This window comes from Gymnogyps californianus, chromosome 4 (assembly GCF_018139145.2).
Source record: "Gymnogyps californianus isolate 813 chromosome 4, ASM1813914v2, whole genome shotgun sequence".
Classification (NCBI taxonomy): domain Eukaryota; kingdom Metazoa; phylum Chordata; class Aves; order Accipitriformes; family Cathartidae; genus Gymnogyps; species Gymnogyps californianus.
This window is the reverse complement of record NC_059474.1, coordinates 36,015,599-36,029,676: the sequence shown is the minus strand read 5'-3', so window position 1 is coordinate 36,029,676 and position 14,078 is coordinate 36,015,599. Positions and strand designations below refer to the sequence as shown.

The following is a 14,078-nucleotide window of genomic DNA, read 5'->3' as shown; positions in this document are numbered from 1 at the left end:
CCTCTCCACATGTGTGGCTTTTACAGCTTTGTTTATTTTCCTGGCAGGAAGCTGCGCCTCGGGGCCCGTGTGACAGCTCCGCCTCCCGCTGTCCTGGCCCCGGTCCCGGCACACTCGACTTGCTGCAGCGGGCAGCGCTGGGTACGGGCAGAGCCGGGTACAGGCGGTGCTGGTTACCCAGTAGGGATCAAGGCTCTGAGCAAGAGGGTGGGAGGTGGTGATGGAGGTCGTGCAGGGAGCTGCAGGGGGACCCCAGTTGCTGCACTTGGAGGCTGGGGTCATCGCTCTGCTGTTGACGGTTGTGGCTGTGTGCTCCCTGCCCTCCTTGATGGATTACTGGAGGCGATGGAGGGTGATGAAGCCGATCCCGGGTATCAGCCCCTGCTATCCTGTGCTGGGAAATGCTCTACTCTTGGAGCGGGAGGGAGAAGGTAAGGGCAGCTCACGCCATAGCCCAGCTGTGAGGTCTCTGCACTGTGTGGGGCTTTACTGGAGGAGCCAGTGCTGGTGAGGTGCTCGGGCGGTCGAGCTGTGGCTGGCTGGGGTGGGTGGTAGGATGTGCCGTCGCCTTTAGGTCTTTCTGGAGCTGTGAGCAACCTGCAGAGGGGAACTGTGTGAGAAGTGGGCAGTGGAGGGGAAAGGAGAGGAACTGCATAAATGGGGGTTATTACCAGTCGAAGATTAGCTGGAGGTTCAATCTGACAGTGGCTTCCAGATGCTGATGCTGGACTCGGACCCGTTTCCAGTTGTTGGTGAGGTGGAGCATGAACACCGTGGAATGTGTTTTTGCAACAGAGAGGCACGCTGGGTGTTCTCGCAGGAAGTGCTGTTTCACAATGTGGAGCACTGTGTTCCATGGCTATTAGCTGCGATCCAAACAAAGCTTTTAGCTTGTGAAGGAGAAGTACTTCTTTTAAGCAATTATCTTCCCCCAAGTGAGCATGTGCAAGGGACTTTAGCATGCTGAGTTGCTGGGTCATTTTCAGAATTACCTGTGCCTTAGATTTATGTGCTAGATGCAAAAGAACTTGCTGAGTGTTTGCAGTACATCCCTCAAAAGCAAACCTTTCTGTTCTCGCATGGTTCAATGGTACCTTCTTTTTGCCAGGTGCTTGAAAGAGCACTAATGCGCTACATGTTCCTTTTCCGTTTGGTACTCCGTTTTGCACAAGTGCATATTTCTTGAGGAGTCTGTGGTATGGAAGCGGCTCTGGCTGTGCTGTCAGTGGACCAGCAGACTCTTCTGGGTGTGTTTGTGATGCCTGCATATGCCAGTCTGCTCTGTGCACATGTGTTCCAGGCTGCGCTGCCGGGTATGCTGCCAGAAGAGAGAGCGACTGGGTCATGGGAGCGTGGTGAAGCCAAGGACGAGTACAGCATGGGTGCGCACATAGCCCAGTGCTGACACGTGCTGAGACACGGTGCCTCTGTTCACGAGGGCACACGCTCGCATCTTTCCTCTGTATTCAACCCCATATCTAAATTCAGATATGAGAGATCTTTCTTTGGTGGAAGCGAGGGCAGGCAGCTTTCCCTGAAGCTGACTTTGGGGAAGCAGTAGCAGGATCATAGTCGGGATGTGTATATGAGCCTGACTGAGATACAAATCTTTTTTTCTTTTTTTTTCTTCTTCTTTTTAGACCTTCTTAAAAAACAAAAAAAAATTGATATTATTGATATCGGTAGACAAATGCTGGAAAATTGTGATATTTTAATCATGGTGATGTTATGAAAAAAAATTTAAAAAACAGTAAAATAATCTGACACACTTAAGCCTTTTGGATGAGGTGTCATTAGAACTTTGCCTAAGATTAGGGAATGCTGTATTTGGGTATCTATTAGGAAAATAGGGTTTTTTTTTCTTTTTTTTTCCTTTGATTTGGAGACCTTTTAATTTTCAACTCTGCAGAGGCCTTGGAGGGAGTAATTTATTGTTTAATCTGGTTTCTGAAAGGGCAAAGGCATGCTTAATCCTTGAACATCCTGATAGTGGCCACCTCCTCTAGAATTGCAGAATGAACCTGATTGCCCTCTGTGATGATAGCTTGATCTGTGAGCAAGGGAAGAGCAGTAGATGGTGTTTAATTTGATTTGGCAAGGCCTTTGATACCATCTCCCATGCTTTCTGTATTGGTAAACTGACAAGATGTGGACTGGATAAGTGGATAATAATGTGAGTGGAGAATTAGCTGCATTGCTGAGCTCACTGGTATGAAGTCTGACTGGCAGCTGGACAAAGTGGTATCTCTCAGGTGGTCCATGGCATAAATGATCCTATGAGTCTTTGTGCCCTTAGAGATGGGGACATCTGAATTGCCAAATCCACAGTGGCGCCGTAAGTGGTTACTTACCCTTCAGTAAGGTTTCTAAAAGGACAAGAGTGCTTAAATCAAGCTGCCTTATCTACAGCTAGGAAGGGTTTCTCTAGAATAGAGTGCCTTCAAGAGTGCAGCCATAAAGAAATGCTCCTGCACTACAGCTAGTAGGTAGGTGCAAAATATGCGGCTTGGTCATAATAGCAAGATAAAACTACAACAAAAACATTATTACAGGGCACATGGTGAAAAAGAGTTCATTACACAAGTCTCGCTTATTCAGCAAAACTCCCTTGTTTAAAAATTCTAGTCTGCTTTTTTCATTCCAGGTTTTTTTAAACAACTACAAGTTTACGTTGAAGAGTTCAGGAGTCTGCCATTGTTCAAACTTTGGATAGGACCGTTGCCTGTCATGATTTTGTATCACCCTGACAGTGTGGAGGTGAGTGTGCTTGTCTCCTGTCTATTCTACTGTCATGCAAAGCAGTGTCCAACCTGTTAGTTTCTATTCTCTCAATGTAATTTTTGCGAAAAAGGGCTTGGACTGATTTTACTTGAGATTGTCCTCTGACCCAGTGCTAAAGAAAGGCTGAAAGCAGGAGAATATAAAAAGCCTAGTCTTGGAGAAAAATAAATACTGAAGATGGCCAGCAAATGAAAGCACTGGCTCAGTATGTTTTATACAAAGAAGCATCTCCTTTAGCTTTGTTTTCACATGTGTGAAGGCTTCTGCTCCCAAGGTCAGAACGGACAAGCAGATAGCAGGGAAGATGGGACCACTGAAATAGGGATAGAACATTATGAAATGCAGGTTGCAATGCTTGTGTCTGTTTAACTGACTTCTGCATTAGGACTTGGTGGGTCTGTCTTGATGCCCTGAAATGTGGTCATTAATTTTCCTACTGACAGTGATTGTCCTTGAACTGAGAAGAGAGAGTTGTTTCTTTGATGGAGTGTTTATTGAAGAGATGGTACTTCTTGTGAGTTTGATTAAGGCTGGAAGCTGTTGGGTTTTCTCTGAGCTCTGCCTGTGACTTTGTAACACAATTTTTTTTTTTTCAGGAAGATAAGGGGAGTGGGAGTGGTAGTTTTTTGAGTATTTCATTGTTTCTCAGGATTGGGATATTTACTAAAAGACTTGAGAGTGTGAACTCAATGTTTCCCCTGTGTACCAGCTTGTACTGAAATATTGTGCATTTTACTGAGGCTCGGGGCATCTTTGTGGAGGAACTGAGGTTGTGTGAAGTAGTCTCAGCTGAAGAAATCTCTCTTCATCTAACAAGTGATGTTTTTTCCTCTCCTTTCATTTTTCTGACAGGTTATTCTGAGCAGTTCGAAACATATAGAAAAATCGTACCTGTACAAATTCCTGCAGCCGTGGCTGGGCACTGGACTTCTGACGAGGTATAGTGAAATGCAGATGCATTGCTGTCTTTTTGAAATTTGCAGGGTATATGATAGAAAGAGGGCTTGGTGGCAGGAATGCTGTGTGTATCTCTGGACAGAGATGTAGATGATAGCTGTAGAAGTCTTATTCCTTGTGATGGTCTTCGTTGCTCTTTAGAAGCTAATGTGTGATAAAAATCTTTTGGCATTATCTGTTTCTTGGCAAATTTGGCCATTGTTACTTTTTTGCCCATTGTTACTTTTTTGCGCAGAGGCTTGAAATGAATGTGAGTTTTGGGAAGTTGTGTCCTATGGCAAGTGGTGTCTTTTGGTCTGCAACGCTACGTGCTGGATGTTTTGAATGTTGTGATGTGTGTCGAGTGGTCGGACTGTGGCAGAACTGCGACTGTGTGCATTGCTTATCTCACCTGGTGACGCTGCAAACCAGTAGGATGGGCCTGAGGTTGGTGATGCTTTGTGGTAGGATGGGAGAGTATCTAAACCCTGTCCTTCATTTCCCTCATGAAGTGGAGGATTGTAAGAAGCGAGCCTGGGTAAAAGTGCAAGTCAGGAGCAGAGAGAAGGAGGAGCAGTGATTTAAGGGCTTGGTGTCCTCTGGTCTTGGGAGGGTCAAGGAAGATTTGGTCTGGATGATGCAGATATTCAAGGGTCAGAGCAAGGTGAATGTAGAGTGGCTCTGGTGCCTTTGTGCCTCTTCTGTGTTGTGCGGGAAGGTCAAGGTCCCCCTGTTAGCAGAGGAGCTTTGTTGCCTGTTTGGAGCCCTCAGAAGTGAACTCCTTGTGCTTTGTGGTGGGACCATGGTGTTGTAAAAGCCAGCTGTGATCATGTGGCATGGGAGGCGCAAGTTTATGGGAGAGGATGAGGAATGCCTTTTATCCTGAGTTTCGTTCATGCCCTTAAGAAGGCAGTAATCAGTGGCAAAGTGTGGAGAGTTGAGGTCCATGGGCGTCAGGCATGGTGTATCTTCACTGTTAGTCGTCTTCCTTACTGGTTGTTTTGTCTCCAGTACACTTTTAGAGGTGTTTTGACTGTGCTTGCAAAAACATAATGGAGGAGAATGTTCCAGTCTTTGCTGATTAAGGGCAGTAGTGGTAGACAGCAAGCAGATAAGCTGGCCTGAGGAGTGCCCCAATAGAAGGTTAACAGGAGAAGTGGTGTGATGGTTTACCCTGTAAGCAGAGCTGCTAGTTGTGTGCCTGTGGGACATGCAATTCAGAAAAAGCTAACAAGAACCCCCAGGAAGCTGGTGTCACCCGCTGTGGCTCCATGCTCTTTCACTGACATGTGAGAGGTGGTTACCTGTTTCCAGTGAAGTGCTTTGTAGCCACACCTTGAGGCAGTAATTTGTGTAATGTCCGTGGACCCTAGTTGCCTGCAATCCTCATTTCCTAGTCAGCGGATAAAGGCAAGCGTGGGTGGTGATTCACAGAGACAATATGACGACTTGAGGCCTTCATGCTGAATAGCTGGTTTGTCCTATAGATGGCTTTTGCTCAATCCCTCTGAGCCTGTGCACTGAGCAACCACGAGGCTGTATTGCCTGAAAGCTTGTTGGCATCTGCTTTTCTTGAGAGTAGCTCTAGAAATGACGGCTTGTGCTTTGGAGAGAGCTGCAGCAAGAAATATTTCCATTTTGCCCCTTCTGGGGAGGCCTATGGACAGCTTGAAAAGTCATCTACATCATGTCCATCTGTGAAGGTGTTCCAGGCTTCAGTTTTTACTGTGTACTTCCTGTGATGGTGAGGGTTTTATTTTTGACTTGGAGTTTTTAACCCTTCCTTCTCCCTGTTAATTTTGCAGTACTGGAGACAAGTGGCGGTCACGGAGGAAGATGATAACTCCCACATTCCACTTCGCAATCTTAACTGACTTTCTAGAGGTTATGAATGAACAAGGAGGTATTTTGTTGGAGAAACTTGAGAAGCATGTTGACAAGGAGCCATTTGATGTCTTTCTAGACATAGCTTTGTGTGCCCTTGATATCATCTGTGGTAAGTCCTCTTCAGTTATTGTGGTGGGGCTGTGAGTGACGCAGAGGCTCATGAGTACAGCTGTGCTGTGTTGTGTGAGGAGACAGTTGAAGAGGAATGTCCCTGCATATTGTATGAATGCATTTCCATCCTCCCAAGGCCATCCTTTCTCCTAAGGTGTCTTGTGTGCATCTGAGCAGGTGAGTTTGTGGGACAGGTAGGGCAGAGGTAGCAGTCTGAAGCGAGGTTGTGTTGAGGAGCAGGGTTCCTGGGCATGAAAATGTAAGCAAGCTCATCACCTGGAAAGGGATGTGTGTATTTACCTGTTGAAGGGACAGTGTGGTGACAGGCAGAGGCTGGGAGCAGCAGTAACCTTTTGTGTACAGGGACTCTGCATTTTACTTTGCACTCGTGAACCGTTGATGATTTCCTCCTCCTAGAAACAGCAATGGGCAAGAATGTGAGTGCTCAGGAGAATAAAGACTCCGAGTATGTTCGTGCTGTCTACAGGTAAATGGACATTTTCCTTGGCTACTTTGTAGTTGGGCTGGAGTTGATGCTGCTGGTGTCAGGAGTTCATCTGCTGTGAGCCAGGAGGGAGGGCCAGGGGGTCGCAGATGGAGGTAGAAAGCCAAGAAGGCAGGAAAAACTCCTGCAGATTTTGATGCTTTTTCTGCTGTGAGTATACGCAATGGGAGGCTGAGGCTTTGAAGAGGTGTTAACTGCCATTCAGTTAATCCATTGGTACAGGAGGTTAAAAAAAAAATGGAGCTGCAACATTTCATATCAGCATGACTTGCAGAATTGGGAGGGTGCTGTTTTAGACAGCATGTTAAAGCTGAGGCACTGCTACTCTGCAGTTCATGGCAGTATTTACACCGTTCAAATTGTATGTGACTGTCCAGTGGATTAGGAAAGACATGGTTTATATTCCTACCACACTGGTGCGTCAGCCTAGATGAAATGTAGCTACTTGTTGCCTCTCACCCCTAGCCTTTGATGGGGCTTGTTGAGACAGGTGTGTTACAAAAAAGGCGTGGAATTAGAGGGTTTGATGGTCATCGGTTCCTTGGCCTTTCCCAAATGGTATCGCAAGTGGGCTGGCCTGAAGTTGGTCTGAATGTAATAATTACTCCTCAAAGTCTCTTTCTGCAGCCAAAAGCGTGCGCAAGAGCTGAATAGCAATGACAGTCAGCCCTTCCAGATGTATTCCGGTTGTGTTTGAGCATACCTGAGCTCTCATAATCTTTATTTCAAATACTTTTCATGTGCTGTCTGGCATATATGGTATCTGGACAGTCAAACAGGAATGTAATCCTTTTAGATGGCTGTTTGAGGTCATGGAGCAGATATTTTGGAGCCCTGACATGAGTAGTCTTTTCGGGTTGTACATGTCTTTTCAGCATGGTCAGTGCTTTACTGATGTGGAGTGGGACTGGACTGGATGACTTAATATATCTGTTTCAAGAGGACTCCCACTAAATGAGAGTATGCTCTCCTCAGAGATCAGTGCTTAAACATATAAATCATGGTGATGCTGGGATGGTGGGACAGGTTACAGAAATTTTGAGATGGTTTAAAATCAGGAAACAAATATGAACAGCCTTCCTTTCAGATGAATGGGTTTAAACCCACACAATATGTTAAGTTCCATTTCATTGGGGGAGGTAGAACTTTTTTTTGGTTCTTGAAAGTGTGCTGTAAATTTATTTTTTGTCAAGCAATGTTACATGATGTAATTGTTGTGCCCCTAGGATGAGTGATCTAATCCACGAGCGACAGAAGAGCCCTTGGCTGTGGCCTGATCTTGTATATATGCTGTTCAAGGAAGGAAGAGAGCATGAGAGGAACCTCAAGATCCTTCACAATTTTACAGATGCAGTATAGATTCTTCTTTTAATTATTTTTTTTAATGGTACATTCTATTTGTTGGAGCGAAGTCTTGCACTCAGTAGACAGCTTCCAAATGGGGGTGAGGTTCAGCCCCCTTGATATGCATCTACTAAGAGGAGAACTATCTCTCTGTTGGGATGCTGAGGAATTCCCTGAAAAGAAGCCAGCAGCTGACTTTTCTGCCAGGAGCTCTGTCATATTTAAGCACGGGAGTATACTACTCCAAGGGAGTAACAAGACTTACAGGTCCTTGACAACCGAAACAAACAACAGGAGTTCACTGAACTCTTGTTCTGCCCCAGATGCTCCACATCTGAATCACCTGCAACAGCTCACAGCCAAGTTTATAGCAGTAAACATAGGGGTCTCTGCTTGGTAATATCACTTGCTCCAGCCGTCAGAAATGGAAGCCTGTATTCATTTTTCCCTATTCGGAGCAGAACTGCTGAGATGAGCAAACACATGCAGGTCCCCACATCAGCAGTAAGACACTTTGACACAGAAACCATTAAGCATATATCACTGACTTGACATAAAAACGCAGTGTTCTCTCACCATGTTAGACTGCAAGTAACACGCCTTTCTCTCACCAAATAGCCTCTGTGCTGTTCTTGCCAATGGTTGCCCTCCCAAACCTACTGTTAAGATGTTACCAGGGAGGCTGCTTTCCCTGAAATAGGTGTACGTACCCCACAATGTCATTGTATCAATGTCCACAACAAAGGAAATAATCTCTGAACTTTCACTACATATAATAAGCCACAATGACTCTGCATCGTTTTTCAGTAGTTCATGTTTTGCTTCCTTTTATTGGGAATTGCAGCAGTGAGGCATGAGAGAGGCTCTTAAAGGGACCTAAGGTAACACTTGCTCTCTACCCGAGCTGGGCTGCTGCACTGCTGCACTGGATATAAGAAGCCAAATCTTAGAAGATGACAAAGGAACAGTAAATAATAATATCACCCAGTGTAGGTGCTGACAGAATGCACTGAGACAAAAGGTGGTTCAATATGTGTTTTTATATATGTTCAGTGAGGGAAACAATGTGTGTGTGTGTATAACTGCATTTCTTTTTTCTCGTTCAGTGCTTCCTCTGAACAGAATTACATACTCTACAGCCTTTATTTTAAATTATTTTATTGAGAGCAATACCAGTTTATTGAAGAGTTCTGTTTTGCTGTTATGACAACAGTGGTGACAGCAGGAAATCTCTGTCTGTTGCTGGGGCTGTGCTTTGACCTAAAAAAGGGAAGTTCAATCATTGCTCTCATACTGAAGAAAATTTGGGAAGCGTTAGTGTAGTGGTTCCAGCTGTGCTATGTGTAGTCCTGATGCAGGATGTGGGGTGCCCTGGCTTCTCTTCAATCTCCTGGATTGCCCAGAGGCTGGAGATGTGATCCTTTCCTTAGTTATTGGATAGGGTAGAGAATATCTTCTTGGTGATCAGTCTGTTCAAATTGTGGTGATGCTGTTTGATTTCCTTTCGCTATTGTCGGCATTCACGATTGGCTTGTTCCAGATATTCTGGATGTGTTTACACTTCTTGATGATCAACAAGTTGTTTGCATAGTTTGGCTATCTATTTTCTTGATCACACAAAGGCTATTCAAGGTTCATTCTATTGCTTGGGACAAGAGGGGTAGGTCATATTTCACCTACTAACACAAAAAGTCAGTTAAAGTTCATGAGCTAATGCTGACAGTTATGCTAACTAGCTCATGTAGACTGCTACAGATGGATGTTGTTTTAATAAGCTGGGACAAACCTGTGTGATGTAGACTGTGCGCATGTGCTGCATGCATCATATCTAATATAATGGTTCTAATCTCAGGTCATTGCAGAAAAAGCTGCAGAACTTGAAAACACCAAGCAAACAAAATGTGATACTGATGGCAACTATGAAGAAAGTGGCTCCAAAAAGAGAAAAGCTTTCCTGGACATGCTGCTGAGTGCAACAGATGATGAAGGGAACAAATTGAGCTACAGGGACATTCGTGAGGAAGTGGATACTTTCATGTTTGAGGTACCCAAGGAACCGATTGGGTTTTTTGTTTTGTTTTGGTTTGATTTGTTTTTTTTTCCAGAACCTGAGATTCACCATTTGCAGGTAGTGACTCTTCCTTTTCTTAGTTCAGGAGGTTGCTTTTAGTATGAAGTTATTTTAGCCCTGGAAGCCTAAGAAGAAATCTCTGTAGGATAGAAACTACTGAAGGATAGAAACATTTGATCCAGAATTGTATGCCCTGGCAAAATGTTGGGCAATACACGTGGTAGGCCCTGCCTATGTAAGCAGGCTCTACTCATGAAAGCAGGTGAGTAATAAGAGCTTAATGGCTGATGTGGGCCATGGGCTCTCAGTTCCTGTTGCAAACCTCATTAATGCTATAGAGAGCTCTAAACGGTTTCAGTGTTTTGCCTTGCATTTTGTCACCTCTCCTCACATTTTGTCCCTTGCCACGTTGGCTGTAACCTCCTGGTTCTGTCAACAACTGTGCATTGGTACTGTCTTGTCATGTCTGGTTCCCTGTCCGATGAAGAATCTAAACAAGACTTTCACAAGTTTTCCACACACCTCCATTAGGTGGACCTGAATTCTCTCTCAGAAGAGCTTAATTCAGTCATATTACTGCTGTTTTAACCTAGAGAAACTCTCTTCCCGTCTTAGCATTCTTGTACTACTCCATAGCTGGATTTTGAAGAGGTGCAGCATCCTGAACTTCACAACAAGTGCACCTTTTTAGTACCAAAATCCTTTGTTGGTCAACTTTTCCCTTTTTTGTTCCCCTCTTTTTTTCTTTCCTTTTTTTTTTTGGTTCCCCTTCCATTTGTTTCCTTTCCTTTCCAAGTTTTTGTGTAGTGCTGAGAACTGTAGTAGCTGATCCCATTGTCACAGGAAACCAAGAAGTATTCCCTCCTATGGCCACTGTACTGTGTCTCATTAGACTCTTTTTTGGATATTTTTGTACCCTTTTTTGGATAGTTTTGTAAAGGCTACAGATTGTGTCCATTGTAACTCTCCTGTGGTAGTTGTTGGCCCTCCAGATGTTACGTTGTTGACTGGACAGTAACCAAAAAGATGAATATACATCTGTTTCATTGTGTAGATACTGGTAGTTCATGCAGCTTCTGGGAGGCAGAGGAGAGGGATGTTTGCTTGGGTTATTTCAACACTTTTCCCTTTTGGTCAGTTTTCAGGCACCTGACAGAATCATGGGTCATCTTATATCCTGATAATCAGCATGTTGGATAGAGTTCTTCACTCTTGATTTTTGTTTTTCTCGTGGTCATGGGACTAATAAGTCTCTCTTTCCGTACTACCTGCGCACCTAAGTATTTACGAAGCCTACTTGTGCACAGGAATAGTGTTGAAGTGAATGTCTTTGTAAATCTGGACCTCTAGGGCCATGATACAACAGCAGCTGCTATGAACTGGGCCCTGTACTTACTTGGACATAATCCTGAAGCCCAGAAGAAGGTTCACAGAGAACTGGATGAGGTGTTTGGTACGTTTCCATTCCCCCTTCATTGCAGTTGTGGTGGTGGTTGCATTTGTGAGTCGGGGTGTGGTACATTATAAGCCTAGATGTAGAACGGGAGGTAGAAACATGCCTTGTGGCCCTTCTGGAGCTTTCAGTAGCTAGAGGTAACTGGGACAGGTGCTGGAAGGTCTGTAGGAGAGTACGGCCAACCTTACATCTTTGGGGAAAAGCATGCATGTATGTGTAGCACCTTCTCCTATGTGGTCTTGATGCATGATGAGAGTTCCTGGAGAGAGCTGGGATGAGTTTGATTAACCAAAAATGGGGAGTTTTGGTCTTGCTCATCCCCCTATTTGTTTTTGGACAGGCAACACTGAACGTCCTGTTACAGTGGACGATTTGAAGAAGCTTCGATACCTCGAGTGTGTTGTGAAAGAAGCCCTTCGGCTCTTCCCTTCAGTTCCGCTGTTTGCCCGTGCCTTGAGAGAGGATTGCTGTATTAGTAAGTAGTGTCCTGTGTTTGCCACTTCCTATCCTGCTAGCATCTCCTCAGTGGAGGTGTTTCCCAAGTAAAGGGCAGCGTTGTTTTGTTTTTTATGGTGCTGTTGTGTATAGAAAGTCACTTATTTGCTGCTGTTTTGACCCTTCTTCTCCCTTTCCCTTTTCTCTTTAGGAGGATATCAGGTACCAAAAGGCACAAACGTTCTTGTCATAACTTATGCCCTGCATAGAGACCCTGAGATCTTCCCTGACCCGGAGGAGTTCAGGCCTGAGCGATTCTTCCCTGAAAATTGTAAGGGAAGGCACCCGTATGCTTACGTGCCCTTCTCAGCTGGTCCCAGGAACTGCATAGGTTGGTAGCTGAGGAGGAAGCCCTTGTAGAGTGACAGTGCTGCTTTTGGTGTGGTAACTGTGGCAGCAGTGAGTGTACGAGAAATTTAAGTCTTGATGTGCCTGCTGGTCGTGTTCCCCCCTCTCGCCCCCCCCCATCACCCTTGAATTCTGGGCGCTGTCTCCCCTGCAAGCCTGGTGCTTGAGCTGCCACATTTTGTTTCTTCCCAAGGGTTTCCTTTCTTCCCAGGGGCCAATGTCTATCGTGCTGGTGTTTCCTCCTCACTGCCTGTGCAGCCTGGCAGCATGTTAATGGGCTCCTGTGTTAGGACAGGATTGCTTCCAAATTTCTGATCCTCAGTGTCAGCAAGACAGAGCGAGAGAAGACAAATGTCCTGCACTTGTTTTGCTCTGGAAACATCTCATCTGTCTATCTCATGATCTCGGCTGGGTGTCCCAAATATGCAGTCTGCAATTGATGTATTCTTTCCCTCTTTCTGACACCGTTGTTGCTCTGGTGTTTTTGCTGTCATCCCAGAACTTGTTAGCTCAAGTGCCGCTGAGACACTTAGAATTTATCAGTGCTCAAAGTAGAGGCATTGTTGTCTGTATTGTAGAACACATGAAAAGACTGTTCCCTGCACTGATCTTAAGTGCAGATGGGGAACATTCAGCAATTGTCATGCCATTTACAAGAATGGGAAATACAAGTTCTTCTGGATTTTTGGTTTTGTTTGTTTTCTTTTTGGGGGGTGGGGTTGGTTTTTTTGTTTGTTTGTTATTAATTTGTCTCATTGGGAATAGGTGCCCTTCGCATAAGAACAGCAGACTGGGTCTTCCCATGTTCCAAAGAGGAATCTAATTTAATATTACATGTCTAGCTAGTTCCTGGGTGTACAGGAACATGTGCAGGAGAGGTGGTTCATTAGTATCATTGCAGAAATACATCACTGTGTACATGTGTACAGACATCCATCTGTGCGTCTTATATAGAGGGGAGCACAGAAAAAGTTTTGAGCACTGGGTTTTGTGTCCTGTTCCCATTTTCAGTTTAGTTTGAGTGAACTGCCTGGATTATGACACTTGGTTTGGTTTCCCTCATATTTCTCTGTTCTCCTCTTTCCTCTTCCACCTTTCTCTGAAAGGTAAATTGAACTTTGCCCTCTGTGCTAGCAAATCATCAGTGTGTGTGATGCTTAGTGTTCTTTGAAGGAAGGTCTGTCTGTCATTCTGTTGCAGTTGTATCTCCTTTGCTCCTCTTTACATATATTGAATAGTGGGATTTGTCTCTCCTCGCAGTCCCTGTGCTGCATCTTCTGCTCTGGTCTGTCATCCATTCCCCCTGCCTAGTCCATCCAAGAGACATGACAAGGCTGTGTTTTGTATTAGTTCCATGTGAAGTGTTGACTGTTTCCTCTTCACTGTTTGAGTTCTGCGTACCATGGGAAGGAGGACGTGCTGTGGATTGTTCCAGGAAGGCCAGAGTTGTCATGCAGAGAAAAGTTTCAGTAGTATCTGTATGACCTCGATTTTGGCCTAAAGCCAGTTCTGTTCTCGAGGCAGATGCACAGTCCTTACTGTCCTGTGTTCCTAGGGGTATCACTGTGAGCATGCAAATGCAGCAACTGTTGATGCAACCTGACAATAATATCTTTTTTTGCTGCCCTGTAATTCGTAGGTCAGCGCTTTGCACAAATGGAGGAGAAAGCTCTTCTAGCCCTCATCCTGCGGCGCTTTTGGGTGGACTCGTGTCAAAAGCCAGAAGAGCTTGGTATAACTGGAGAACTGATTCTTCGTCCAAATAAAGGCATCTGGATTAAGCTGAAGAGGAGGCCAAACGCTGGATCAGAATGAAAGGAAATTCAAGATTTTATTTCTCCAAAAACTTCCAAGCTATTTAGGCTAAGATATGGTTTTTAAATCAGATATTTTGATGGCTGTTCAGCAATTTGTTGAAACTAAAGTCATTACTGATTGTTTCACTAAAGAAGATGTTGTAATAGCCCTAAATTGCTCTACTTTTCTAGTACATGTGAACTTCATGTTCATCTTTGAAGTGCAAGTCTTTAAACATCAAATTTTAGTGCCTTATCTACTCAGATGAAACTATTCTACTGCAACAGTGCAAAAAACCATAAATTATGATAGTAACAAAAATAATGCCTGTGATGGAGTGATCTGGT

At 44.6% G+C, this 14,078-nt stretch overlaps 1 protein-coding gene across 1 annotated transcript; it reads left to right on the top strand.

Annotated features, from left to right (window-relative positions):
• The first annotated feature begins 220 nt into the window (after positions 1-220).
• Positions 221-13,834, top strand: LOC127016010 (cytochrome P450 4V2). The gene is made up of 11 exons (XM_050896307.1): positions 221-431; positions 2,645-2,757; positions 3,634-3,719; positions 5,523-5,713; positions 6,133-6,202; positions 7,447-7,573; positions 9,417-9,608; positions 10,986-11,088; positions 11,432-11,566; positions 11,738-11,917; positions 13,574-13,834. The coding sequence occupies exons 1-11, from the start codon at positions 221-223 to the stop codon at positions 13,747-13,749; spliced, it is 1,584 nt and encodes a 527-aa protein (XP_050752264.1). The 3' UTR covers positions 13,750-13,834.
• The last annotated feature ends 244 nt before the right edge of the window (positions 13,835-14,078 follow it).